Raw genomic sequence first — 26,932 nt, 5'->3', positions numbered from 1 at the left:
GCCCCGTGGTTACAAACAGGGATGCTCAGGGCCCCCCCCCCCCCACCCCCCCCCCCCCCCCCCGTTACGGACAGGGATGCTGGGAGCCCGTTCGTTACGGACAGGGATGCTGGGATGGGACCCACCGAGGCGGCAGTCACAGCTCAAACGCGGGCAGTTACCCGGGAGGAAGGGCTGGGGAAACGAAAGCCGCTCCTTCGCTCTCCAGCTGCTCCAACGCTGCCCAGAAATGCTGCGTTTTAATTTTGCACAGTTCCCTTCCCCCTCCGATGCCTCAGGCCAGGGGGGTGAGCAGAGGGAAAGAGGTTTCCGCAGCCTGGGGAAAACCCCCCAAAGCAGCTGCGTGCTCTGGGGATGCTGCTGCGGGGATCAATGCTGGCATGCCCTGAGCTGCAGGACGTCCCTCCAGGGCTGGGGGGGTGTCTCAGGTCAGGGCTTTCCACCTGCCTCCACCACAGCCCTTCCTCTGAGCAAGGGTTTTTCCTGGGCAAAGGACACTGAGCTTGTCCAACAGTCCTTGATGGAAATCCTTCTGCCTGGACACCTTGGAAGCATCCAGAGGGGTGCAGAGAAGTGCCTCCTACTTCCCATGTCCTATAGCAGCCAGTGCCATGCCACAGGCAGGGGAGGCAGCCAAATTGCAGAGGGCAGGGATGACAGCTGGCAGGGTGACGTACCCCTGTCAGGCAGGTGGAGGTCCAATGCCCTCTCACTTGTGTTTGCTTGCTGTGCCAAACCCAGCTCTCCTCCAGCACAGCAGTGGGCGTATGCCGGGAGGGGTCATTCGCCCTGCTTATTAGCTGGACCCTCCCCAGCAGAGGCTTGGGCTGTCCTACCAGCCCCTCTCCCTGCTCCCACTGCAGGGGCCCGGGGCTGCAGCTTCCAAAGTGGGCACCTGGCTTGTTGCAGTCTGGCTTTGGAGGTTGGCACTGGTTGGGCAGGCAGCAGAGAGCAGGGACAGAGCTGGCCTTCATGTGCTGCTGCTTGTGCCATCTTGCTTTTACTCTGCCAAGCCACCTCTGCTTTGCCTTTGCTCTTCACCTCCTCCACAGGCAGGTGGAAAGCCTGGCAGAATTCCTTCCTCTGGCTGGGATCTGGATCCAGCCAAGCTGTGCACTGTGCTGGTGTGGGCCGTGCCACATCTTTGTCCCTCAAGGCCTCCTGCCAGGAATCAACCACTATCTGTGATGCTTTGGGAGCTGCTCCATCCTGCTCGGTATCAGTTAGAGCAGAGCATGTTTCCTGAGAAGAAAACAGTCATGAATCAGCTCTGATTTTCCACACTCTCTGCAGGCAGACACAAGGCAGTGCCCCGTGCCAGGCAGGGCACAGGCATTGCATACCAGGGGCTGCCAGTGCATCTGGCAGAGGCGTCAGCAGTTTTGCCCACTTCTCCCCCCGTCCCAGTGGCTTTTAAACCAGCTCTCGCTGTCACAGAAGCATCTCTTGTTCAAGCACTGCAGAAACACTCTTTGTACTTTGAACAGGGCCCTTAAAGACAAGGCAAGGTGCCAGGCGCCGACAGCCAGGGCAGGGAGGGAACAACTGGCCCCGGCAGCAAGAAGCTGGAGCAGAGGTGGCAAACCCCACTCTGCCCTTGAGGACAGCCCCAGCACAGTCCCAGAGCTCGGTGGGAGCTGCCAGGCCCCTGCCTGCACCTGGAGGCCCCTCTTGCCTGCACCCTGGTCCTGCACATGGTCCCTGGAGTTTGGGCACATGCGTGTGTGTGTGTGTGTGTGTGTGGCAAGTCCCTGCCTGCCACACGTGGGTGTCTGCCCACGGCAGCCAGACTGTTCCTGCCTTGCAGCACTTCATGCCTTTATGGAGTGTCATCCATGCCTTGCTTGTAAATGCAGATGGATTGAGTGTCCCTGGGGATGTGCCGTGTGTGTGGTTCCCCTGGCACAGGGGAGGGAGTACGGCCACTGCTCTGGGTTGTGCACCAGAGCACCAGCCTGCCCTTGCCACAGCCTGTTCCTACCTCCTGCCACCCCTGCAGAGTGCCCTGCCGAGATGGCGAGTGCCAGTGGGGCGGAGCCCGATGCTGAGGATGCAGAGGAGGCTGAAGAGGCCATCTATGAGGAGGTGCTGCCCTGTGACAGGATGGAGCTGAGCCAGCGGCTGGCTGTGGAGGAGCTCATCACTACCGAGGCCAGCTACGTCCACAACATCCAGCTCTGTGTGTCAGACATCCGGGCACACCTCCAGAAGAAGCAGGTGACGTGGGGTACATCCCCCTGCCCAGGGGCTGGGCACTGTGGGGTGAATCTGTTGAGAGCCGCAAGATGCCCAAATCCCTGCAGGGAGGTTACCATGTGCTCACCTTCCACTTTTCTGCCTGGGCTCCCCCTGACCAGGCAAGGTATGGGGTTGGATGGGCATTGGGTCTGACCAAGTACAGATATCCTACAACTGTAACCCTGTGTCTGTAACGTGGAAAGACCTCACTGCCCCACTTTGGAGCACAGACGGGTCTCAGCATTCCCAAAACCTCCTGAAACAGAGCATTGCTCCAGGTCCTGGGGTGTCACATGGGGCAGATGAGTGCTCAGGGGGTCGTGAGTGCCTCTGGAACACACAGCCCATCTCTGATATATTTGGCTTAGCCTGGGGCATCTTTGTTCCCTTCAGCTGCCTGATCTGGACCTGGAAGGGCTCTTCTCTAACACCGACGACATCCTCCATGTCTCCAGACGGTTTCTGAAGGGTCTTGAGGCCACGGCCACTGAGGGGCAGGAGCAGCTACTCTGCATCAGTAAGTGGTGCACTGCCAATAGCTGACCTGTGCCCACCCATGCCTTTGCTGGTGCTGGAAGTGCCACTGCCCAGCGCTGGGCACGTGTAGATTCCATCCCCATCCCACCTGCCCTGACACCTCCTGCACCTCCCCTGGCTCTGGGAAGTGCTGCTGCCAGCACATCGGTGTCCGCAGGGAGCCCGCCCCACAGAGGCAAGGCAGATGTGCCCAGCCTGCAGACAGTGGAGGGGGAGGATCATCAGGCCCAGCTAGGCAGAGGTGCCTGGGTGCAGAGCACTGCCCTGTCACCCTTGGCTGGCACTGCTTTGCTGGCTTCACCCTTCCAGCAGGCTGGGGAAAAACCCCACTCTCTGAGGGGTTTTCTCTGAGGCCATAGGAAAGGACCAAATTTTCCAGCCTCACTCTCCTTCCCCAGGCACCCTGTTCCATGAGTTCAAGGAAGAGATGGAGACTGTCTACAAGATCTACTGTGCCAGCTACGACCATGCCCTCCAGCTGGTGGAGAGCTACCGCAAGGACCCCAGGCTGCAGGAGGAGATCTTGGAGACTCTGAATGCCACAGTGTAAGTACCTGCTGCTGAGGCCACCACCTTCCTCTCCCTGTTTTACCTACTGGCTTTGCCCTTCACCTCTCTGGACAAGCTACCTGTATGGATATATGTCCCCAGTCTGGGTGTAATATCATGGCCACTACCTTTGTGGCATTTCCTGGTGTAATCCCTGGCAGCCAGTCCTGGATCCTTGGGGCCACTTGCCAAAGGGCCACTACAGTTGGTGATTTTTTATGGTGGACCCCAAAATAAAGGATGGGTGTCATGGGCAACTGCTGCCTCCCCCACTGTGCCCCATGAAGGACACATGTTCCCCAGCTTGACCAGAGAGACAGGCTACCCCTGTAGGACCTTCCAAACCCGTCCTGAACTATCAGGTGGGTCACAAACACTGTTAGAGCCAGGAGATGCAGGAGTGGCAGTGGAGAAGCTCCTGGGATTTGCTGCTTAGAGCACGGGTGATGTAATTCCTGAATGAGATATGCCTTACCTTTGGGTCAAAGGGGAGTCTTGCCTGCACTTTGCTCACTCTCTCCCTCCCTGTTGCCCACAGAGCGAGCACAGATCCTGTGTCTCATAGCTAGACAAGCACAGCACTGTTCAGGGAGGCAGGGTGCCCACGTGGGGCTGGCACTGCCCTCAGGGCTGGCGGGGACAGCAATGGCCCCACAGCTGGAAGGGAGCAAGGGTTCACAGCCAGAAATCTCCCATGACTTTTGGGCTGCTGTCTCCCCAAAACACTTGCAGAGAAGCTGGCAGGAGCAGCAGGGCAGGAAGACAGCTCTCCACACCAACCTTGAGCAATTCCCCTCTCCATCAGGCCTCACACAGGCGCATCAGACCTCAGCTTCTTCCTGGTGATGCCTGTGCAGAGAGTCACCAAGTACCCACTGCTGCTGGAGAAGATCCTGAAGAACACCCCGGCCAGTTCCAGTGCCCACTCAGCCCTGCAGGCAGCTGCTCGTGCCATGGCCCAGGTCAATGCCAACATCAACGAGTACAAACGGCGCAGGGAAGTAGGTGAGCGGTCGGGGGGCTCGGTGCAGGCAGGGGGCACAACCCCTGGGAACCCCCAACCCAACCCCAGTTGTCTCCCTTTGGTGTTGTGCTAATTACCACTTAAATCAGTTCAAAGCTCTCCTGCTCTCCACCCATCCTGCCTGGTGGAGCCACACACTCTGTGCAGGCAGCTCCTGGAACTGCTCTGGTCCTGTAAATGCCACTCTGGGCAAGACCTGAAGGCTGCAGGAGCAGAGTGGCATGGGCAGGGGGGCTGAGGATAAAACCAGTCTGTCTGCATTCCTGGGTCTAGGGAACTGAAAAGAACACTCCTGCCCTTGAGACAGGAGAAATCAGGCTCTCCACAGATGGGAGTTTGGCTTCTTTCTGGTTTTCCTAGTACTTTCCTTCTCTGATGTGGGTTGTGTGTTGATCAGCCCCAGCCCCTGTGCTGTTCACCCTTGTTGCCTGCTCAGGCTGCTGAGGATGTTGCTCTTCTGATCTTTTCTCCCCCCCCATTTTGTGTCGCCCCCACCCGAGGCAGCAACCAAATACAACAAGGCCGAGCACCTGACGCTGCGGGATCGCCTGGCGCGCCTCAACACCCACTCCATCGCCAAGAAAACCACGCGGCTCAGCCGGCTCCTCATGCACGAGGCCGGCATCGTGGCCAAGGTGGGCAGCCCACACCCCTCTGCCTGCACCCAGGGACCTGCTGCCTCTCCTCAGGTCAATTCTGGGGCTTTCTGCTGCTCCCGAGGTGCCTCCCCCAAGGAATGGGGAGTGTGGGGCCAGGGTGGGGTGGCTGATGCTGACACAGGAGCCACAGTCCCATTGTGGAGCAGCCTAAGGATGCCTCCTGGTCCTCCATCCCAAGGACCAGCAGGGCAGGAGGGATGCAGGGGCACACCTCGCTCCCTTCTTCAGAACATTGCAGGGCAGAACTTTGGGCCCCAAAGGACCTACAGGATCCTTGAGCATCCTAACAAAAGTAAAGACACCCTAGTGTCCCCCAGCACCACGACCACACCAAAAGCCTTGTTGCTGCATGCACCCCAAGCAACCCATGTCTTGGCCCCTCTCCAGATTCCTGGAGCCCCTCAGAGTCTCCCCTGCCTGTCTCCAGCCCTGTCAGCTTCAGGCAAGTGCCTGGCTTCTGTGTTAGCCCCCAGCAATGGGGACCTGGATGGTGATAAGCTGCCTCTTGCCTTGCAGACACAGGATAAGGAGTACGATGACCTGGAAGAGAAATTCCAGTGTGTGGTGTCCAGTGTGGCCACCCTGAAGGAGAACGTAGCATCCTACCTGGGCCATTTAGAGGTAAAACCTTGACCACTGGCAAGGGGTTGGCCCTGTTCAGGCTTCAGGACCTGTTTGTTGGGATTGTAGAACACTTAGGAAAGCAATAGCTGCTGGGGATGTTCAGGGATTTGCAGCTCAGCTAAAGTGTCCTGTTGTGTCAGGGAGTTGCACAACATCCAAGGATTGCTCAGGTCCAGGGGAGCTTAAACCAAAGCTGAGGCTTTGACAACACAGTCTGAGCTGATGCCATTTGAGAATAATCTGTCCTTAAACTTATCATTATTTCAAGGTCTTAAATGACTGAAAAGGCCAAATGTTGTTCAGCCTGGGGATTCTCGCTTTAATAATGGATGTAAGGCAGAAATGTCCCCATATCAGTCCTGACAACAAATTTCCCTTCTGAAATCACCTGGGTCAGCAGCTACTGTGATTTTCTCATAGAAATTCCTTGGGGCATCTGAGGGAAATGAAAGTATGAGCGATGCCAAAACATGCAATCCCCAGACAGTATTATCAGGAAAGCCTCAGGAAATGGCAGAGGGTTCAGAAAGCAGCAGTTCATGGGCTGGAAAGACCTTGTCATAAAAATATTGAGAAGGGCTCCCCATATAGGATTGGGCAGGAGGTAAGGGAGTCTGATGCTTTCTCCCTTTCAGGCGTTCCTGTTGCCCACCCCACACCAGCGTGACCTGCAGATGGATGAAGGACCTGCCCAGCAGTATCGGCACTTCGCAGAATGCCTCCAGTACACTGTTTTCCCAGAGTTTGTGAGTGCTCCTTGCCTGCACATCTCCTTCAGCCAAGCATTGCTCTCCCCAGCTTCTGCCAGGGCACAGTGGGGGGCTGGCTGCTCACGCAAGGCAGGGCAGCCAGGAGCTGAGGGGGACCCCAGAGCAGTGTCCTCACAGTCCCTTGAGGCCTCAAATTTGCAGCAGAGCCAGGAGCAAGTAACAGGATCCATCAGCAGTCCGAGACACATGAAGTGAGGAACCAGCTTCAGGGTCCATCCAGGAGAGAAGGGAGGGCCTGGGCAGAGTCACAACTACAACACAGCTTCAGAGCCCATCCAGGGCTGGAGTCAAGCTGCACTGTCTCTCTGATGGGTGCATTCAGGAGCCGGGCTACCTATAGCAGAGATCCAAGGACATAGAAACCAGCACACCCACAGTAATACTCAGGCAGGGGCAGAGGGCCCTTAAATGGGCTGTGGGCAGGAGTGTGGAGGGAGGCCCAGGTGAAACTGGTCTGGGCCATTAAGGGCTCCTACCTGGTCATTTGCATGGAGCACAAGTGGGAATTGTGGCAGGCATGACTGCTCTCTGCCAAGGGTTTGCTTTGCTTAGCATCCTATGTGCCTTCAGGAAAAGATGTCTCAGATGCTTCCCACTCCACACAAAGCCCCTCAACAGGTCCCCAAGCCTTTTACGCCCCATAAGACAGTGCCCCATGCAGGCAGCTGGTCCCATTTGGGGAGCTCACTTTGGGGTTTGGGTTCTCTCACCTCACAGAAGCGACGGCTGGACAGGCTGGTCTGCCAGCCCCTCAGCAGCCTCTCAGACATGCTGGTGGGGCCACAGCAGCTGGTCAAGAAGCGCCTGGACAAGCTGCTGGACTATGAGGAGATCCAGGAGCGGAAGAGCGAGATGGGCAGTGTGACATATGACGAGGAGGCAGCCATGAACACCTACCTCGCCATCAATGACCTGCTCGTGGCAGAGCTCCCGCAGTTCAACCAGGTGGCTGTGCAGCTCCTGAGGCAGATCCTGTGCTCCTTCAGCACCCTGCAGCGGGACTTGGCTGCCCAGGTCCTGCAACGGGCAGACAGGGAGCTGGAGCAGGTGAGCATGACCTGTCGGTGTGTGTGCCCAAACAGGCACATGAGCTGAGCCAGACCTTCTGCAGGCTTGGGACATCTCAGACATCCAGGCTCTGAAGGTCTGCTGTGTCCCAAGCCCACCCTTGCAGACACACAACTCCCTATCTAGGATTTGTAAGCAATCTCTCCTCCTCCCTGCCTGGGGAAAGCCAAATTTTCTCTTCTGCACTGCCAGAAACTGTCCTGCTTTCTCTTTGCGGACACTACTGGTAATTTATTGGTGTGCTGCTGCCTGAGAGATCAGTGTTAACTCTGAGCTCCTGAGAGCTCTGTGCCAGGAAGGCAAGGAGGAGAAAGGCAGATCCTGGCCTGAGGAACAAGCATCCTTCAACACCCATCACCTGGGAGATGTCTCCCAGAACTCCTCCCTGTGGTACTCTTGAGCCTGATGCAAACATGGAGGGTCAGGGCAGTTGAAAGCCCTGGGGCAGAGCATGGCTCTGGACTGATCCATGATCAGGATGAGAACAAGGTGCAGCCAGGTGCAGGTGTCCTCTCTGGCACTGCTCATACCTAGTCAGGAGGGTGGGTTACCCTTGCTCAGTCTGGGCTGCTTATGCTGCAGACATCTACCCTGGAGCTGCACCTACCTGTCTCCCTTTATAGTCATTTGGGACAGGCTGTGAGCTCAGGGCTGGACAGCAAAAATGAGGGATTGCTCTAGTTGGCTGAAAATAGCCCAAGAGCCCCATGTGTGATGGTCCTGCCCAGAGAAAGTGGCTCACAGTCAGAGAGGTGCATCTTTATTGGCCAGGTCTGTTCTCTTGCTTTCTCAACCCTTTTCTTCTTGCTCCTTCTCTTCTGACCCTACCCACAGCTCTTCCTCTCCCCAGGACCCTCTCTGATCTCAGAGTTTGTCTCCACAGATGCCCCATGGCCACATGCCTCTGCCCAGTTTCTGGAAGGTGGTGGAAGACACCTTGCAGCACTCAGGTGCTCAGCTCCAGACCTTCTGCCAGACCTTTGAGACCGTCATGCCGAGCCCTGTGACACAGGTAGGGGTTGGGAAGGGGATGTCTCAGGCCAGCTGGATAAAGAGATAGAACTCTGGCCCCCCAGTGCAGGACATCCCCTCGGCAGGGAGGTTGGCTGAGAAAGTGACCCAGAGGGTTGCCATGGCCACAGTATTTCCCTCTGACAGCAGCTGGCTGGAAATAACCAGGGATGAAGCAGCTCAGCAATTCTGGTTCTGGGTACTCATCTCCAAACCATGGGGTAGAGCAGATAGTGTGAAGGAGGTTAGGGGTCCTCTAACCTCTCACTGGGATGTGATCCTGCAGAAGGGAGGGCATGTGTACACGGAGGGCCTCAGTCTCCTGTGCGTTTCATGAAGTGCTCCCATGTCTCCTGCTCCCCGCCAGCCTCTGAACCCTGCTGAGGAGCGAAAGGTCCTTTCCCTTGTGAGCAAGCACGGCCCAGACAAACTTTACCAAGTGACAAGCAACATCAGTGGCAGCAAAGACTTGGACCTGACCTTGCTGAGGGGACAGATTGTAGCTCTGCTGCAAAGTGCCGACACGAAGGGGAACACGAGCAGATGGCTGGTGGATGCTGGAGGTACCGTGAGTACGATGGGCAGCCTCCCCCTGCCTTGGCACCGGGGTCAGGAACCAAACCCATACCACTTCCTCATCCTGAATGAAACAGCGGGCCATGGCCTCCTGGGTCCTCCCTTCCAGGCTTTGTTCAGCCCAAACCCACCTCAGCTTTACCAGCTATACCCGTTGCCATTAGCTGTGAGGTTCAGGCTTCCCGATTCATTCCCCGAGGGAACACTCATGAAGTGTTGTGGCTGAGAAAGGAGAATCCATGCACACAGAAACACATGGAATTCCTCTTTTGTGGGAGGGGGTTTCTGCTGGATATTCCCTAGTGATGGACTAGTTTGAACAGGGCCACTGTGCCAAGCCAAGCAACAACCAAAGTGTCATTCCTCTCTCCTCTGACCAGTCCTACATGTGTCAGGTAGTGGGGCCTCGTGACCTGTGTGTGTCCATGTCCTCCAGGTCCCCGAGGGTTTGTGCCTGCTGCAAAACTCCAGCCGTATTCCCTGGTACAAAGCCAGCAGCGTGGGATGGATTTGCTAACCCCGGAGAGTGGCACAGAGAGAAGGAGACATTCCTATGCATTGCCTGAAGCTCCCAAGCCCCAGGTGGCCACCTTCACCCCGACATTCCAGGTGAGAGTGGGGGACACCCCCAGGGCCATTCCTAGCAACACCACCAGCTCCGTGCTAGTTCTTGTGTGGGTGGGAAGGTGGACCTGCTTTTCCAGCACACGCATGGTCATACATGTGCAGCCACGTGCCCAGCAGGGAGTGTCACACCCCTGTGTGAGTATCACATGAAGCTGATGTCCTCCTTGCTGGCACCAGGGTGGACAGAGCAAGACAACTGTGCTTGGTGGGTCCCCAGTGTCCCTCCATGCGTGTCACTGCAGCGCTGCCCTCTCAGAATGACCTGCCCTGCCATGTGTGTCCATCTCCCTTTGACTCTCATGTCCAGCAATGGCTTCCTCCCTCCTTCCCTGCCTTTCACAGGTGGTCGCCGGCTTCTCCTTCGCAGCCAGGAGTCCGCAGGAGGTGAATCTCCAGGCAGGGCAGCCGGTGGTGGTGCTGGAGCCACACGACAAGAAGGGGAGCAAGGAGTGGAGCCTGGTGGAGGTGAACGGCCAGAGGGGCTATGTGCCCTCCAGCTACCTGGTGACTGTCCCCGTGCAGGAGCCCGTGGGCTGGAGCTTGCCCGTGTGAGCATGGCCAGCCCACACCCAAGGGCACGGGCTTCATCGGATGGGAGCAGTTGGCACCGGAGGACTCCTCACGGGAGATGCTGGAGGGAGGCAGCCCCGGTCTGGGAAGGGTGGGCAGAATACGGCCCGGGGGGACAGGGGCGCGAGGATGGCGTGGAGGAGCGGTGGTGGGAGGTGAGGGTGCCGTGTCCCGTGTGTGTGTTTGCACAACGCAAAGCAGCACTGAGGGAGTGAGGGCAGGTGGCTGCAGTTATCCAGGGATTTGCTGAATTCTTTGTCAGTGACAAATGTGCCCCAGGGGATGATGAGGCAGCATTGTCCCTGGTTAGATCAGGATTGAGTGGCAAAGGTACAGTGCTGCAGAGGGGCCCTAAGCCAGGCATGGGGCATCTGGGCACTGAGCACTTGGGCGTCTGGGCATCTGCACAGCTGGACACCTGGGCAACTGGACACCGGGGCACTCGGGCGCTTGAGCACCGGGGCACTTGGGCACCTGAGTGCCTGTGGCAGCGCTGGTCCCGCGCGGAGTGGCCACCAGAGGGAGCCTCGAACCAGCGCCCAGTGCCCGCTTGGCGCGTACTGGGAGCACTGGTGCGGGGGCCGTGGGGTGCGGGGGCACAGCCCGGTATGGGACGGAGATCCCGGCTCCCAAGGCTCCCTGAGCCCCCCATCCCCCCACGACCCGGCGGTTGACGGAGGTCCCGTGGAAGAAGTTTTTGGGAGAATCAGTAAGTGCCGGTCGGTCCCTGACCTAAGGCTTGGTCTGAGGATGGAGATAGCACTCCCTCCTTCCCCTGCCACCACTCCTGAGGCGCCCCAGCTCCGTGCCTCAGCTTCACTGCCGTCGTGCTGACACTGTTTGGAGATGCTGATGGGGCTGAGGGTTGGCAGCCGTGCCCACGGCAGCACTGCCATGGTGTCAGAGCCCCCAGGGCACCGCGGGAGAGCTCAGACCATGGGACCACGCTGCCCACCCCTCACCCACCGTGGGCAGTGCAGGCACCCACCGGTGCGGCAGCCTGGCGTCGTCCCGGCTGCCCTGGGCATCCGCATCAAAGGTGCGGTGTCCCGGCTGGCGAGCGCCGGCACGCCGGGCCCCGTGCCCTGCCCGACGGAGAGGCAGCACGCCCGGCCACCCACGGGCTCCCCGGGGGATGTGGGGACTGCATGCGGGTTCCCACACTGCGGGCTGGGCCAGGGGGCAGAGGTGGTATGTCCTCACCCAAGCCTTGTGCCATGTGGGGAGGGATGGGGTGGGTGCCAGGCAGGTGAGGACAGGCCCCAGACACTGTTGTGTGTACCCCACATGTGGGTCCACGTGCCTGGTTTGAGGCAGAACTCTGTGGGGTTCACTCTCTGCAGGGTCCTGGGGTTATCTGGGGGGCAGCTGCCTCTGCTCAGGAGCCATTGGAAGCCCCGAGCTCACCCACATGCAGGACGTAGTGAGGTATCCCAAATCCCTGCTGCCTCTCTTGGGTCCTCACTCTATCTGCCAACCCAAGCCCATCTACTAGCACTTGCCAGGCTGACAGGCTTGCAGGGCAAGGTGGAAACAGTCCCTGCACATCCCACAAGCAGATGTACAGGAGCCACCCTCCAGTGCTCTGCAGGCGACACTGCACTGGGGACATGCTGCTTGTGTCAGGCAGCAGCTGCCTGTCCTCTGTCCCTTGTCAGATAAGGCAGTTGTGCTCCAAGCGAGGTGCAGCCCAAGCACCAAGAGGGTCCTGAGCCAGCCAGCACCAGCACACTGCCCAGCAGCAGTGGGACTGGTGTCCTGCCCACCCCAAGGTCCTGGTGGTGGATGGTCCCAGCTAGGAAGAGGGAATCAGCTCATGGGGCTCCTCTGGTCTTTGGATCCAAAGGGGTGAGCTGGGCTCTGCAGTTGCCACCAGCCCTGCTGCCAGCCTGGATGGCCATGGGACCTTCACCATGTCCTCAGGACATGGCCTAGCACTTGACTGCAGGATGCAGGTGCCAACATCCCTCGCTTCTCTCATGATTTCACCCAAACTCATTGCACTGCTGCTGCCCTGAGTCTGGAAGTGCCCTCTTGGAGTCCCTGGTGGGTACAGGGCTCTTCCAGCCTAAACATGACGGGGGATAAAAGGCACAAGTGTGCCTTTAAATAGCCCGTCAAGGACAGGCTCTCCCAGGAGGAATGCTCTGGCTGGTCCGGTGGAACATGCCTGTGGCCAGGGGCATGGGGTGACAGCTGGGCAGGGATGGCTGCTCAGGAGGTCAGGTCAAGGTTAGGCATTGCCCTGGCTGGGCGCCATGGCGCCGTGGCTTGGCACCACAGAGGCAGAACCATACAAGGGGGAGGGAAACACATGACAGGCTGGTGTTTTGCCATGCTCAGGGCTGACCTGTGAGGTGGCAGCAGAGCCAGGCAGGCACTGCTGCCTGCAACCTGCCTGCCAGCCTGCAAGGAATTTGGCACTGGCACAGCCTGGCTGCCAGAGCAGCCTCTGGGGCAACTCTGGTCGTCCAGGAGCGGCTGTTGCACTCCTGTCTGGGCTGATTCATATCCTGGACGTGCAGGCATTTGGACAGCGTCCACCTGTGGGGTGTGACAGTGCACGGCCATGTCCCCAGGGCATGGGGCGCCAGCACAGTGGCAGCTCAGACTCTGCTCTCTCCTGCTCTGTGGGGCGTGCTGGGCCCTGGGGACACGGGGTAGAGGGCCACAAAGCACATCTCCAGGTGAAGACACCTGGATTGCAGGAGGATGGCTGTGCCCGGGTGTCGATGTGCTGGAGCACCCAGGAAGCAGAGGGGGGCAAGAGGAAAGCAGCTGCCAGGGAAGCCCCAAGCCCAGGCTCCCAAACCCAGACCATCCCTTCACCACAGAAGTGCAGAATAGGAGTAGGGGAGCAACAGGGCAATGGAGGGCAGGGAAGGAAAGGAGAGAGGGGACCCAGAAGGAGCAGGGTGGTTGCCCTGGGCTGAAGGGCACAGCCAGCCCAAGCGGGGCTGTGACTGTGGGCATGGAGCTTGAGTTCACCCTCTCTGTGAGGCTGAGCTGGCTCTGAGCAAAGCCAGCCTATGCTGCACTGTTGCCAGGCCCATAAGGAGCAGCCCTTGCCCCCATCAGCCCTCACTGGCCCCTCGTGCACCAACCATGACCAGCATAGCCTGAGGGAGGGCTGAGCCCCACGGAGAGCGGCCCTGGGGCTGCAAAGCAGGAGTGGAGGTGTGAGCAGCAGTGCTCGCTCCAGGCTGGTGCAGCTGGCACCTGAATTGTCTAATAAAGTGTGAAATTGCTTTCATGCTCTGCTACCTTTGCTGAGATGGACCGTCATTACGGCCCCCCCTTCCCAGCCCGCAGCCGGCTGTGCCGATGTCCTGCTGTCGCGGCGCTGCCAGATGAGCCCCGGGCTGGAGCTGTGCCTGGCACAGCCCCGCGGGACGGCTGTGCCGGGGGCTGCCCGTAGTCCCTCCCCTCCCTCTCAGCCCCTCTGCTGTGCCCGCCCCATGTAAAAGCACAAGCTGCTGCTGCTGCATCACCCTGGATGGGGGCAGATCTCTGCCGTGGGGCTGGGGGCTGCCCTCCCACTTCCTTACCCCTATCAGATGCCCTCGGGGCGCAGGGATCAGTTCAGGTTCGAGCCCTGCCCTGGGGCTGTACCGCTGCCAAAGCCCTGCCCTTGCCCATCAGATACAGCCCTTGAGGAGATAGGGCTCCATTCGGAGATAGGGCTCCATCCTGCTGTGCCAGGAGCTGCCTCAGACCCTCGCTCAGGCAGCAGAGAGCTCCCACCTTGGCAGGGACAGAGGGTCAGCCTGGTTCCCCCTCACCAGTGGGTGACTAATTGCTGCTGAACCACCTGGATGTGCACAGAAACTGTTCTCCAGCTCTAATAACAATAATCAATCATCCTGCTCTGTGCAGGGGTTGTGGGAGGTTTTCCAGAGCTGGGGAGCTGGCGGGGCTGGTGGGGAGATTGTGGTGCCAGTGGTGGGGCTCCCCTGAGGGGACACGGAAGTCTCAGCTCCGGTGGTGGCTTTCCTCCTGCACTGCCTGCTGGGAGGGCAATCCATACCCAGGTATACCCTGCAAGGGGAAGTGCCATCTCCTACTGCTGGTGCTCCTGGGTCTGTGCAAGCTGTGATTTTGGAGGGAAGACCAACTGGGAGCCCAGGTTGGGCATGGGACACAGGATGCTCCCTGCTCCAGAGTATCCTGTGAGTCCCTGTGCCAAAGAGGGAGACACGAGTGCCATGGAGCTGCTGAGTGAGAGCAGTCTGGGATTTTTTCAGGGATCAAGATACTTTGCCCCAGGGAAATGGTGCCACGTTTTCCCAGCCACTGATAAAGTTAAACCCTTGATCTGGTTTAAGATTTAGCCCACAAGGCAAGCCTGGGTAGGACAGCAATGCTGTTAGTACCACCGGCTTAGTGGCACTTGCCCAGGGGTCTGGCCCCACTGCCTCCCACCTGTAGCTCAGCTCAGCTGTTGGAGCATATTCCTGCAGCCAAACCCCCCCCATCAGATCACATTCCCAGAGTCAGACCCCACTATTAGAGCACATCCTGGCAACCAGGCCCCACTATCCCTGGGCTGCATCCAGGCTCCTGCATGAGGAATGGAGCTGGAGCATCCCCAGAGGCTGAACTGAGGCCAGCCAGGCAAATGGCACATGGCCAGGGAGAGGAGCATCCCGCCTGGAGCTGCTCTTTCTTTGGTGTAACTTTATAACCCGTGTCCTGCAGCCGCCTGCCCTGTCTGCAGTGCCACCCGTCTGGGGGAGGCTTCATGCCTTTGGGAAGCCAGCCTGGTCCTGACATGAGTCAGCTGGAACAGCCAGGCAACACTATCCATCATAAATAGCTCATCCAATCCCTACCCCCTCCCCTTGCCCCACCGTGACCCGGGGGGAACCCAGGCAGGATCTCAAGCTGGTGGTCCTGAGGCGATGCAGCCTTTCCCCTGGAGCTCCCTTGGCCCCATGGCACAAGGGCTTCATCTGCTGTGGCAGCAAAAGGCAGATCTCTGAGGGCTTGTTTTGTCCCCAAGGTCACCCTGCTGGCTGGAGAGCACCTCAGGGCTTTTCAGAGGCCACAGGAGGTAAGGAATGAGTGTGGTGGAGAGGAGATGCAGAGTATTCTCATGCCTTCCCTCCAGCCCCTGTGACAGCTGCCCTGTCCTGTTGCCCAGCCCAGCAAAGGGGGTAGATACCCATGGCCACAGCTCCCCTCAAATGGGCCACCAACTCAGAGTCAAGAGCCATTCCAAAGCCCTCTCCTCACATCAGGCATGTGAGGCAGAAAGGCTGCCTCATTCCCGCCTCACGTTCCCACTACCAGAGCCATCCCATAGAATCATGGAATTATAGAATGGCCTGGGTTGGAAGGAAGCACAAAGATCATCTACCTCCAACCCCCTGCCATGATCAGAGACACCTTCCACCAGTCCAGGTTGCTCCAAGCCCCATCTAACCTGGCCTTGAACACTTCCAGGCATGGGGCAGCCACAGCTTCTCTGGGCAACTCGTGCCAGGGCCTTGCCACCCTCACAGGGAAGAATTTCTTCTTAATAGGTAATCTAACTCTACTCTCTTTCAGTTTGAAACCATTCCCCCTTGTCCTGTCACTACTGGAGAAAACCAGTCACTGGGAGCAGCCAGGCGAGTGCACTCTAACCCAGCAGCATTCCCAAGCCCTCCTTCATTAGCATTCCTCCTCTCCCAGCCTGCACAGCCTGTTCCCAACGCCCCTAGTGTTAATTGAATTACTTCCCCCAGAACTGCCAATGCTTTAGGGACTCTGAGCATCTGCATACACCACGGGCAGCCTGCTCTGTGCCTGCCCAGCCCTTCCCGTGGGATGAGCCAGCTGCGGGGAAGAAAAACAGATCCAGCAATGGCAGGTCCAGGTTGGTGTGAAGGCACAAATGGTTCCATTGAAAAGACTCACAGAACGAAGGGAATGGAGTCAAAGTGCAAATCAGGAGCCCCAAGGTTTGGGGAAGACCCCTGGTAACGTCTGTAAGCATCCAGAGGGGCAGGAAAAAACCCTGCTGCCACTCCAGCCCTCGCTGTGCCGGCTGCCGGGCAGTCCATGCAGTTATCAAGCCGTCAACCCAAGGCTGTTCCTGCATCTCTACCCGAAGGAGAGGATTTGTGGGTCTAAAATTTGCATTCTTTGGGCTGCACCCGATGATAGGTACAAGCTGCAGACGCGAAGCCTTTTGTGTGCCCGGCCGCATCCTGGCTGGGATTTACCTAAAACAGCCCCGGGGAGGAACGGCTGGGCAGGGATGGGGGGGGGAAAGGGAGGGAGGCTACCTGGTGTTTGTTTTTACTAATGAAGCCCCATAATCAAATCATTTCAATTTTAATTGTAAAGCCAGCAGGCAGATTTCTGTCTCCAGATGGGACGTGATAGGAATAGTTGAAGGCTGGGCACGTTCTGCTGCTCACCTTAATATTTGGAGCAAGGCAGATGGGAGCAGTGCTGGGGAAGCTCCCACCCTGCCTGGGAACAGCCTGGACCCCCAGGGATGAGGATTTGAGGTGGGATCATACCCAAAGCCTCTTCTGCTTCTTTGGCCCAGGAAAGCTAACCCCATGGAAGATGTGCTGCACCATACCCAGATCTGAGCAGGGGAGGCAGGATTCCTTTTCCCTGCTTTTTATCTCCCAGCTCTGCCAGGATACATGAAATCTATTTGTGGTTTCCACTTGCCATCTCATTTTTTGGGTTCTTGGACTTTGGGAAAAGAGAAAAATAAAGAAACTGGGTCATTTTCTATTTATTTGGAAGAGCTGAGATGTTAACCCTCCAGATGCAGAAAGCTCTGCTCATGTCTTTGTGGGACTGACAAACTTGGAAGCAAGGGATGGGGAGAGGAGAAACCTCCTTCTCACCAAAGAAAAAGTGCCTTTTGCCCTTCTTAATGCTGGGGGGAACTGGGTGCAGTGGGGTTGAGATTGCCCTCCCAATCTAAACCCGCTCACTCAGCCAAAACACACTGTTTGTATTCTCATGATGGAGAAATGGAGCTGGGAGAGGTTGGGTTGCTCTGGGACTGATTAACTCCCCCAGGCTGGGGGCATTCCCAGCTGCCTACCAGGCCTCAGCAGTCACCCAGAGGCAAGGGGTGGGCATAGAGGTTTCAGCTGGGGGTGGCAGGAAGGAGAATGTTTCCCATCCTCCCCATCAGAGAGGTTTGTTCCTCCCAGAACAGGACGTGGAGGGTACAGCATGACTGGGGCAGGTCACATCAAGTATAGAATACCTTGTGCTTCTGTGCCTTCACCACAGCCATAAAGGGGCAGAGCCCCTCTCTTATCGGGGGTGGCTGCTGCTGCTGCTTTCACCACCCCGAGCTGCTGCCCTCCCTGTCCTGCTCCCAAAGTTGATAGCATTTCTGGAATCCCCTGGAAGGAATCCAGGTGGGGGACACCAGGCACCGAGCAGCCACCAGCATCCCTCTGGCTGGGCCTCTTTGCTCTATCAGCTCTCCCTTTTCGTGCCTGAGTCATCAGGGACAAGAGTATCAAATCAGAAATAAAGTCATTAACTCACTAAGCAAATGCAGATGAAAACCTCACTTTATTTTTTGAAATCAGAGCCCTGGCTCCTGGGGGCTTTACATGGCACCTCTCCTCCACCAGCCTTCCCTTGGCCAGGTTTGCTCCAGCCCCACACACATCCTGGGATGAGGAGAGGAGGGAGACATAGGCATTCACCCCACAGGGCTTGGCTTGGCCCCCAGCAGCCCAGACACTTGCCATCGGTCTGGGTTTCCTGCTGGGACACAGGAGCCCTGTGCCTGATGCTGATGGGCTCCAGCTACATGAACTGGGCACATCCATCAAGAGCAATGTGTCCCTCTCGTCCCCCTGTGGCACCCATCCCTCCTGCCAGCACAGCACCCTCTGCCCAGGGCTCAGCACATCCCTGGAGCTCGTGCCTCCCACGTGGCTGCGGCTGGCGCATCCCCATCCCAGCCAGTCCGTGATTTCGCTCTTCTTCCACTTTTTCTTTTTTTTTCCACCATGTACAAATGGGAATTAAATTGAGGCCACTAAACTCATTTGCGCTCGCAGCCGTAATGGGGCTGCAGGCAGCATTTCACCACCAGCTCTTCAGAGCAGCTGCCAGTCTCTGGCTGGGAGCTGCCGTGTGCTGGCTCCTGCTGCCGGGCCCGGCGTGTCGCTGCCTGCTCGTGGCTGGGCCCCCACAGCAAGGCAGGACTGGGGTTAAACCCAACCAGACCTAAACATGTGCGAGAGCAATTTCTTCCTCATGTGAGCCATGCTTGGGGCTGAAAGGCTCCGCTGAGCTCCTGCTTGGGCTCCTGTGGCTACGTCTGGCCTGAAGCCCCATCCCACTGTGTTCTCCCTGTGTCCCAGGGTGCACGCCAGCCTGCGCCCCTGCCCCGGGGAGTTCTCCCACTGAAGCCACGTGGTGAGGTGCTGGAGACAGGCTGGGCGGCCGCCCCCACAGCATGGCTCAGCCTCTGGAGGCCAGGCACCATCATGAGGAAATGGGAATGAGCTGGAGCCCGGGAGGCAGCTGTGGGGCACTGGGAACTGGTGTAGAGGTTGGAGGTGCCAGTGAGCACGGGGGGTTCCAGGGGAGAGCAGCTGGGTGACCCTACATGACGCACTGCATCAGGGCAGGGAGGAGGCACCTTGAGGTGCTGAAGCCCTAGTGGATGCAGACTCCCAGCTGCTGCCCCAACAGATGCTTATTTTTATCAGGCAGGAGGAGGAGGAGGAGGAAGGATGCTGGTCATGGGTGAACTTGCTGGAAGACCAGCTCCCATAGCACCCAGGGAAAAAGTCTCTGAAAGTGCCTGGGGACAGCAAGGGAGGGCAGACATGAGTGTGCTGGGAGGGAACAGCTGCTGGGAATTTAAATGACCGCCCGTGAATGCTGGTTTTGTTTTGTCCCCCATGGCTGTGCTCTGCTTTGGCCAGGCAGCATTCAAATCCCATTGCTCAGGGGGCTCTGTGGATAAAGCTAGTTTGGAAAACACAGCGAGAAACCCAAGCTTTAGAGGAGCCCCATCCCTGCCCAGCAGAGAAACAAGGGGAGCCAGCCAAAGCAGGCAGAGTCACAGCAGTAGGGATGTGCAGGAGTTGGGATGGGCTCTTCCTGGGGCCTCCAGTCAAGCTTTGTTCCCATCTGCCTAAAGGAAGAGCAATGGAAGGAGGAGAGAAGCTCAGGAAGTGAGCGAGGTGTGCTTCCTGCTTGCTTCCTGCATACTTCCTGCTCCCCCTGCCTGATGGGACACTGCTGTGGGAATAGAGGCAGACTTTTCCATGGACTACCTCGGGATGAAGATCTCAGCCTGTCCACCAGCTTGGACTATGGAATGCTGCCCCATGACCCTCCACGGCTCCCTGGGCAAATGGGGATGCCACCAGGAACCATGGTTTATGGCCTCAGCCATGCTATGACTTGGTGCATGGTGCCGGATCCATGCCCTGAAAATCTAGTTTCATACGGATAAACAGGATTTCTTATTACTGTTGCTAATATGATATCAGCACATTGCAACACAGATATTTTAATAATACATAGTTCTTTTAATGAAGGGACTTAATAAAGTAATTTGCTTCCCAACATTTGTATATGTCATATTTGCTCATTTAATCATGCAGTAAATGAAATTAAAGTTACTAAACATTTAGAAAATTACCACTATACTGAAGAAGTGTGCCTGTGTATTAAAATAAAAAGCAGGAGCTGCTTTCCCTGGCACAGAGGCTGCCCAAGCCACATGCTGCCAGCTGCTTCCTCCCCTGCCCATGCAGCAGCACAGGCTGGAGGGGAGTGCAGCCGGGCACTGCCAGACCCCATTCCCAGGAATGCTGACAGTTGTGACAACCACTGCATTTTTATTTTTATCATCCCAGCAACGTCACTCCATAGATCAGCTTTATTAAAAATAAATAATGCTTTTAAAGCTGGTGCTGGGGCACCAAACTGTGACAAAGGCCAGGGAGGCGGTGCTGAGGATGATTAATGTGATTTTTCCAGCAAAATACTATAGCAGTTCTCTCTCCCATGTCAAGGGCTCTGCTGAGGGGTGTGAGAAGGACGAAGGCACTCAATGCCTCTTGCAGCCCAGTACCTGGTCTGCAGGGGCACAGCCCACCCTGGTGAGAGATCTGGCTGTGGTCTCACATGCTCCCAGGGCCGGCTTGGTGGGCACATGTCAGGCAAAGGCAGGAGGTTGAGGCACAGAGCCCTCCATAGGGACTGGGCTGCATCTGCTGCCCTGGTGGGCCAGCCCCAGCGGTAAACCCCTGCCATGATCCAGGCTTGAGGCTGGAGCCCTGGAGCCCTTGCTTGGACGTGCTCAACCCCTGAGCTTTCCCCCACTACCCGCTCGCAGCAACCAGCGGGAGAAGTAACAAGCAGAATCTTAGGCAAACATTTTGGGAATCCAAAAATCTCACTCTCTGAGTGCAGCTTGATGGAGGATGGTGGGCACTCGATGTACAGAACGAGGGACAGAGCCTCTGACCCACGGAGCTTGCAATTATCTGCTCCATCAGGGAAGGGGGAAGGCGCTGCCGCACATTGCTGCGCTCCTTTTATCCTGGTTCCCTTCCCTGCCTTTCCAGGCCAGAGCATTTTTCAAACTCTGCTTTATCCCATCCTTGCTGCTTCTTTTCTAGCGCTACCAGCACCGCTAATAATGACGGCTCTAAATCCTGCCCGCCTGGCGCGGAGCCGCTGCGACGGGCGCTGTGCAGCGCGGCCGCATCGCTCCCTCATCTCCGGCCGGGCCGGGGCTGTGCCTGCCCCCTTAAATACATGGAACGCGTGGGCAATGCCACACCGCTCTCTCCTCCCCCCAGTTGTGCAATTCGGGTGTTTGGATGCAATATCCAATCCCCCTGGCTCGCCGCTCCTGGGAATCTCGTGCCCATCCCTTTGGCAGGCGGAGGAGCGGGGCGGCTGTGTTCCTTACCTCTCCGCGGAGCTGGGAGTGCGGAGAGAGAGCTGGAAATAGCCCTGGCTGACACAGATACCTGTGCGGAACAGCAGGGGCCTGCACTTGCCGTGGTAATTGCATACTGCATGGAGATGAGTCACCCGGAGCCCGCTCCGGCGGGCAGCACGCGGCCGCCCTGCCTCCCGCACGGTGCGGGCAGCGCTCGCCATGCTCAAACGGGCACCCGTTGCCTGGGAAATTGATACACCCCCCCATCCCCCCCCCCCCCAGTCCCCGGGAAGGGGGGCCCAAAGCACAAGGCAAGGGGAGCGGGGAGAGGATGGGAATGAGAGCATCTTGCAGCTTTTTAAGCTCTCGAGATGCTTTCAAGTGGTAGGAAGACTGTGTGAGCTGTGATTTGCTGCATTATTTCTGTTGCCATCCCTGCACGGGGAGCTCCTGTGTGCAGAAGAGCTGCTCACAGCAAGTCAGCATCCACGCACTGCCTGGGCTGGGGGGCCTGAGCCCCCCAGCTGACATCACCCTTAAGGGACGAGAGACCACCCTGGGATTAGCCCTCAGCAGTTTCCAGGGTTCCTGGTATGGGCCACCCTTACCCCTTTTGTGGTACAACTGCAACCAGAGCAGCCAGAGACAGATGTGATGTGTCGGCTCACCCTGAGCTCCTTGGCCACAGCAAGAAAGCCCCACCAGGAGAGCTCTCCAGCCTCCTCATCCCCCTTCCCACGGTGTGGGGCTCAGAGGCTGCCTTGCTGCTGGAGATTGCACTGTCAGGAGATTAATAAATAATTAGCCAGCAAACTTCCACCGGGGAGCTTCGTTTCTTCTCCTGCAGCAGTGCCGCCTTTTCAGAGTGAAAACCAGGGGAGAGCAGCTATTTCTGGGAAGAGGGGCTGGAGGGGGTGGCATTTTCCCCACCAAGCTTGTGGCTCCCCAAGCTCCTCCACAGCTGACTTCACATACCAAAGGGATACAGGGGGGAGGAGGAATAGGTAAAATCAATGAGAACCTATTTGATGGGATAAAAGAACGTGGGTTTATTTATAGCGCTGGCTGGAGCTGAAGTGTCTCCTGCCCAGAGACACAGTGCTGAGGTGCTGCGGAGCAGAAGAGTGGTGTCTGCACGGGGCTGGGAGATGCACCAGTGCCTGCTGCAGCCCGGCATCCAGCCCCACTGAACCCCCAGACCCCCACTCCCCAAAGTCCTGTGGGTGGCTTTGTTCACCAGCCTGTCAAGGCAGTAACACCTGTGAAGGGGTTTCTGCTCTAATGCCAGTGCCTTTGGTCAGGAGGTGCCAGGACCTGACCACCAGCCCCTTCCCAACATTGGTGCCCAGCCAGGGGTGCAGTAGGTGGGGACAGTGATGTCCAGTTACCATGGGAGATGCTCAGAGGAGAGCTGGTGAGGAGAGCAAGGGTGGTGAGGAGAGGGTGCTGCAGGATAAGGGCCCGGGGACAGACAGGGCCAGCCTGGCAGGCTGGCAGTCATGAGACAGGGAGATGCCCACAGACATCCCTGCCAGCAACGGTTGCTTGAGGAACAGCAAGTCCTTGCTCAGCAGTGCTGGACATTCAAAACGTCTCCCTTCACTGCTCACCCCCTTGGACAGCTCTGCTGGTGCAGGGGGATCAGGACCTGCTCTGATGATCATGGCATGTCTCCAGGATGAGGCAGTTCAACAGAAAGAGGAAGAGATGCACCCAGACTCTGAGCAGCCCCCAGGGAGAGGCAGGAGGAGTTGCCCTGCTTGGAGCCAGGGTGAGCAGAGGAGGATGAGGTCAGACTGGGTCTCAGCCAGCCTTCCCCTGCCCCTTGCTTCTCCCAGGGAGCAGAGCAGAGGAGTACCTGGCAGCAGGCTGATGGGGATTGAGGAGATATCCCAGCTCCTGGTGCTGTCCTGCCAGGCAGGGATGGGCAGCGAAGGAAGCCCAAGTAGTACTACCAGGACAAGAGGCAGCTTGTCAGGCAGGGACGAGGCAGGCGGGCCAGCAAGAGGCCAGTGGGGTGACATGGATGGGCTGTGACAGATTCTGTCAGTGCAGTGTGAGAGCCACCAGTGCTGTGGGAAAGCAGAGTTTAGCCAGAGTGAAGGAGTAAGCACGAGGGACACATGCCATATGGTGCAGCTCCCTGTGGTCCCCACTGGTGATGGTGGCTGGTGCCTGTGTGCCAGGCTGCCCCTGGGGCAGCACGTGTGGACAGCGCCACAGAAACAGCTTGGGCTCCATCGTGGGATGTCAGGCACTGCAGAAAGAGCAGGGCAAGGTCTCTGACAACACGTTCCTTCTCCTAGATGAAGTGAGGTACAGGATAAGCTGAGTGCCCTGGGCTGCTGCCAGGCTCTCGTCCCCAGGCAGAAGGGGCCGGCTGGCCCCGCTGTGCTGGAGCAGCTTGGGGAGGAGGACAGGCTGCTTCAGCTGCTGCGGGTGTGCTGCTTCCATGGACAAATGAGTCACTGAAAACGCCATAAGGAGTCAATGGGCATCCTGGTCTCCTGCTCAGCCCACACAGCTGGTGGGCAGCATGAGCCATCGCGCAGGAGCCTTCCCAACCCTCCACTGTGCTGCCTGGCCTCTGCCGTTTGCTCTGGGAAATTCCCATCTGTTTCACAGTGCATCCACAGCCCTCTTCTTGCTCCTTTGCCATCACATTTCTCTTTTCATAGCTTTTCTCTGCAATAACTGTGAGGCTTTAGCTCCACAGCACGTGCAAGGCTGCCAGTTTTGAAGATGAGCAGGCTGCAGGATCGGGCAGGCTGGAGCCCTGTACTTCATCCTGAGTGTCGCTCAGCACCGGCCATGGGCTCCTCTGACAGAGCTGGAGCAGCCCAAGGGCCTGTCTCTGCTCCAGGTGACGAAAGCTGCAGCAAGCTTGGTTGGTGGCACAGGGAGAGGAGGGAGCCTCTGCCAGGAGCACTCAAGAAAGGGGACTGTGGGTCTCTGCCACAGCACAAGCACAGTGTCCACGGTTTCCATGTGTGACTGCATGAGGGGCTTTGCTGGCACAGTGGAATATCGCTCCTCAGTGATGCCCAGGGATGGTGGAGCAGGAACAGCAACCTCTGAATTGGCACATCCTCAGCCCTGCCCCCTGGACAAGCTGGATCTCAGAGCCAGGGGCTCAGCCAGCACCCACTCATCCTCTGAAGTCACTCTCTTGTCTCCCAGGTCCACTCCAGCCCCAGAGGCTGTGTCCTCAGCCCTGTGGCAAAGAGGACATCAGACTGAGAGTGGAGGGGCAATTTCCACCTGGGCTTGTGGGGAGAAAGGGACCATGTCACCCAGTGGAGCATTTCCAGAGGTCCAGTCCTGGACGACCAGTAAGCATAACAGAGGAGAAGGAGGAGGAGGAGGTGGAGGAGGAGGAGGCAGGACCTTCCAGGTGAACATGGCTGATCAGGAGCCACCAGGAGCCACCAGACATAGAAAGTGTGGAAGAAAAGTGACACTATGTCCCTGTGCTCGGTGACTTCAGGTGAAGGATAAGGCTGAGCTGAGTGCCGAGCAGGGCTGAGGGGAAGGAAAAGCAGAGCTTGTGGAAAGGAGCCAAGCACAGAAACTCAGTGAAACCCAGGGCATGGCACTGCCAACCACTGCTGCCCCGTGGGGAGTGGGGCCCCAGTGAGCAGCCTGCACGAACGAAGATTGCTTTAGGAGAGGGCTCTGGGAGAGCCTCAGGGACACCTTCCCCTTCGGCTGCCCCCAGCTTACCCAGCTGCTGACTCAGAGAGCTCCTGCCAGCACAGAGCGCCTTTCCCCCGTGTCCCCAGTGGGAGCGGCACCCTTGGGGCTGCATTTAATTTTAGTGCCAAGGAGAAAGTGTCACATGGCGGGGGGCTGGCGAGGACCCACCAGAGGCTGGGGATGTTGTCACCCGGAGGAGCCCCATTTGCCGCTGCCTCTCACTGCCTGGTCCTTACCACATTTTGCCATCCACAAACAGAGGCAGCTGCAACGTGAGAGCGAAGGCGGGAGGTTGCCCGGCGCGGGGTGTCTCCTGCTCAGCCGCCGCTCATTGGCTCCTGCCCCTGTCCCACGCTTGGCCTTTGGCAGGCTAAGGGTACCTTCAAACCCTGTCCCCTCCTGACCGCTGGCCCAATGACATTACTCACTCGCTGTTGTTTTGAAAGGACATTTGCAAGCTTTTCCTGTTATATTTTACCCTGGTAATATTATCCCCAGCCCCTCCGGGCTTAGCATCGGGTTGCTGCAGCGCCGGCGCAGTGTCATGGGGCACTCCAGCTCAGCCAGGGCTGGCAGGCGAGGGTGGGCACAGGGGCTTATTTCAACTCGACTGTGGCTGACACTTCTATGAGTACATAAATACTGAGAGCAGCAGAAGCCAGAGCTCTGGCAGCTCCCCTGCTGACAGAGCTCAGGGTCTGCTTTAGGAGGAAAGCAGTGAGCACATGGTGAAGCCGACCAGTCACTCTGTGGAGCAGAGCAGGATGTGTGCACAGGGAATATGATGTCCCATCCACACCATAGCGCTCAAGTGCTGTGGATCAGACACCATCTCTACCCAGTGTGGATGTTTCTGAGGCTGCCGCATGACTGACTCCTAAGGAGGTGGAGACAACACCAGTTATAACATCTTGTCCTCCTTCACCTCTCTCCTGGTGCTTTTGAAGCCCTTTTTAGGAGTGTTATTCAACCAACCCTCCCAGAAGTTCCAGGGCATAGGGAAGTGATGTTATCTCCATTCTGCAGGTGAAAAAACCCAAAAGGCACAGAAAAACACCTGGACTGTGCAAAAATCCAGGGCAGTCAGGGGCTGAAGTTGGGCATGTTAACATAAGCCTGCAGCCACGTGAGCAACTGTACTTCATCCTCTGGGATCCCACTGAAACCCAGAAGCAGTGGAAAGTCCACTCCTCCAAGATGTCCCCATTTCTCTCCATCTCTTCTGTCCCCTGTCCCCCTCTCTGTACAATGGCAGCCTGACCCCAATGTCCCATCCAGTTTTGCCCACAGGGCTGGAAGAAGCCCTAACCCATCTCTATCCAGAGGACAAACGAGCAGCACAGGCTGGGCTTTGCTTTCCTCACGCTCTTCAGTGCCGGGGGGCTGCCTGGGTGAGCTGCATTCTGTGGGAGGCTGCTGCCAGGGTGGGTGTCCTGCAGGCTGTGACTGCTGGGGACTGGGAAAGGCTCATCTCCTTGCATTAGAAAGGAAGGGTAGAGGAACTGTGCTTACACAGAGACCAGAAAGAAAAAGGTATTTCTGAAACACACAGCTATGCATAACTTGATTTTACAATGAACATTCACAAGTAATTCCCACGAATTGTTACTTCCTATTTGAGTACAGCTGGTTTAAAGGAAATCATGAGATACTCAAGTGAGAACCTCGCCTTTTGTGCAACAAATTCATCCCAAAAGGCTACTTTAGTGGTGAGGCCTTCCAGTCCTGCTTTTTCCCTTGACGGGGCAAACATTCCTCTAGTTCTCAGCTCATCTTCATCACTCTGTCACTTTCATCACTTGCATATTCTGCAAAGGAGGGATGGGGGGAATGGACATCTGATCAGGTCAGCAGAATCAACTGGGAATTTGAGTCTTAATCTGCATGGAACTGCGTGTGCCCCAGAGCAAGGCAATTTCCTTCCCTGGCCCTTCCGTGCAAGCGCTGTGCTCTGCGCTGTGCTTGCTGTGAGCTGCAGCTGTGAATCCTGGAAGTGCATTTCTGGGCCCAGACCTCTCACCCACGGGAAGAGAAGTTTCGTTGCTGGCAGGGCAGCTGGAAAAGCACCTTGGGTAACTTTTTGGCACTT

General features: G+C 57.6%; 1 protein-coding gene across 1 annotated transcript in view; it reads left to right on the top strand.

Moving 5' to 3' along the window:
- Positions 1-13,504, top strand: part of ARHGEF37 (Rho guanine nucleotide exchange factor 37) — a 14,118-nt gene extending 614 nt beyond the window's left edge. Inside the window, exons 2-13 of the mRNA XM_017823007.1 lie at positions 2,000-2,217; positions 2,632-2,755; positions 3,174-3,321; positions 4,130-4,329; positions 4,853-4,983; positions 5,524-5,628; positions 6,267-6,377; positions 7,119-7,448; positions 8,353-8,481; positions 8,848-9,043; positions 9,493-9,665; positions 10,026-13,504. Of these exons, the coding sequence (XP_017678496.1) occupies positions 2,014-2,217; positions 2,632-2,755; positions 3,174-3,321; positions 4,130-4,329; positions 4,853-4,983; positions 5,524-5,628; positions 6,267-6,377; positions 7,119-7,448; positions 8,353-8,481; positions 8,848-9,043; positions 9,493-9,665; positions 10,026-10,235 (2,061 nt within the window). The 5' untranslated portion in view covers positions 2,000-2,013 and the 3' untranslated portion in view covers positions 10,236-13,504. The remainder of the gene's footprint in view (positions 1-1,999; positions 2,218-2,631; positions 2,756-3,173; positions 3,322-4,129; positions 4,330-4,852; positions 4,984-5,523; positions 5,629-6,266; positions 6,378-7,118; positions 7,449-8,352; positions 8,482-8,847; positions 9,044-9,492; positions 9,666-10,025) is intronic.
- The last annotated feature ends 13,428 nt before the right edge of the window (positions 13,505-26,932 follow it).

Source organism: Lepidothrix coronata, unplaced genomic scaffold, assembly GCF_001604755.1.
Source record: "Lepidothrix coronata isolate B3197 unplaced genomic scaffold, Lepidothrix_coronata-1.0 Scaffold100, whole genome shotgun sequence".
NCBI lineage: Eukaryota > Metazoa > Chordata > Aves > Passeriformes > Pipridae > Lepidothrix > Lepidothrix coronata.
This window is presented reverse-complemented; position numbering and strand designations above follow the sequence as displayed.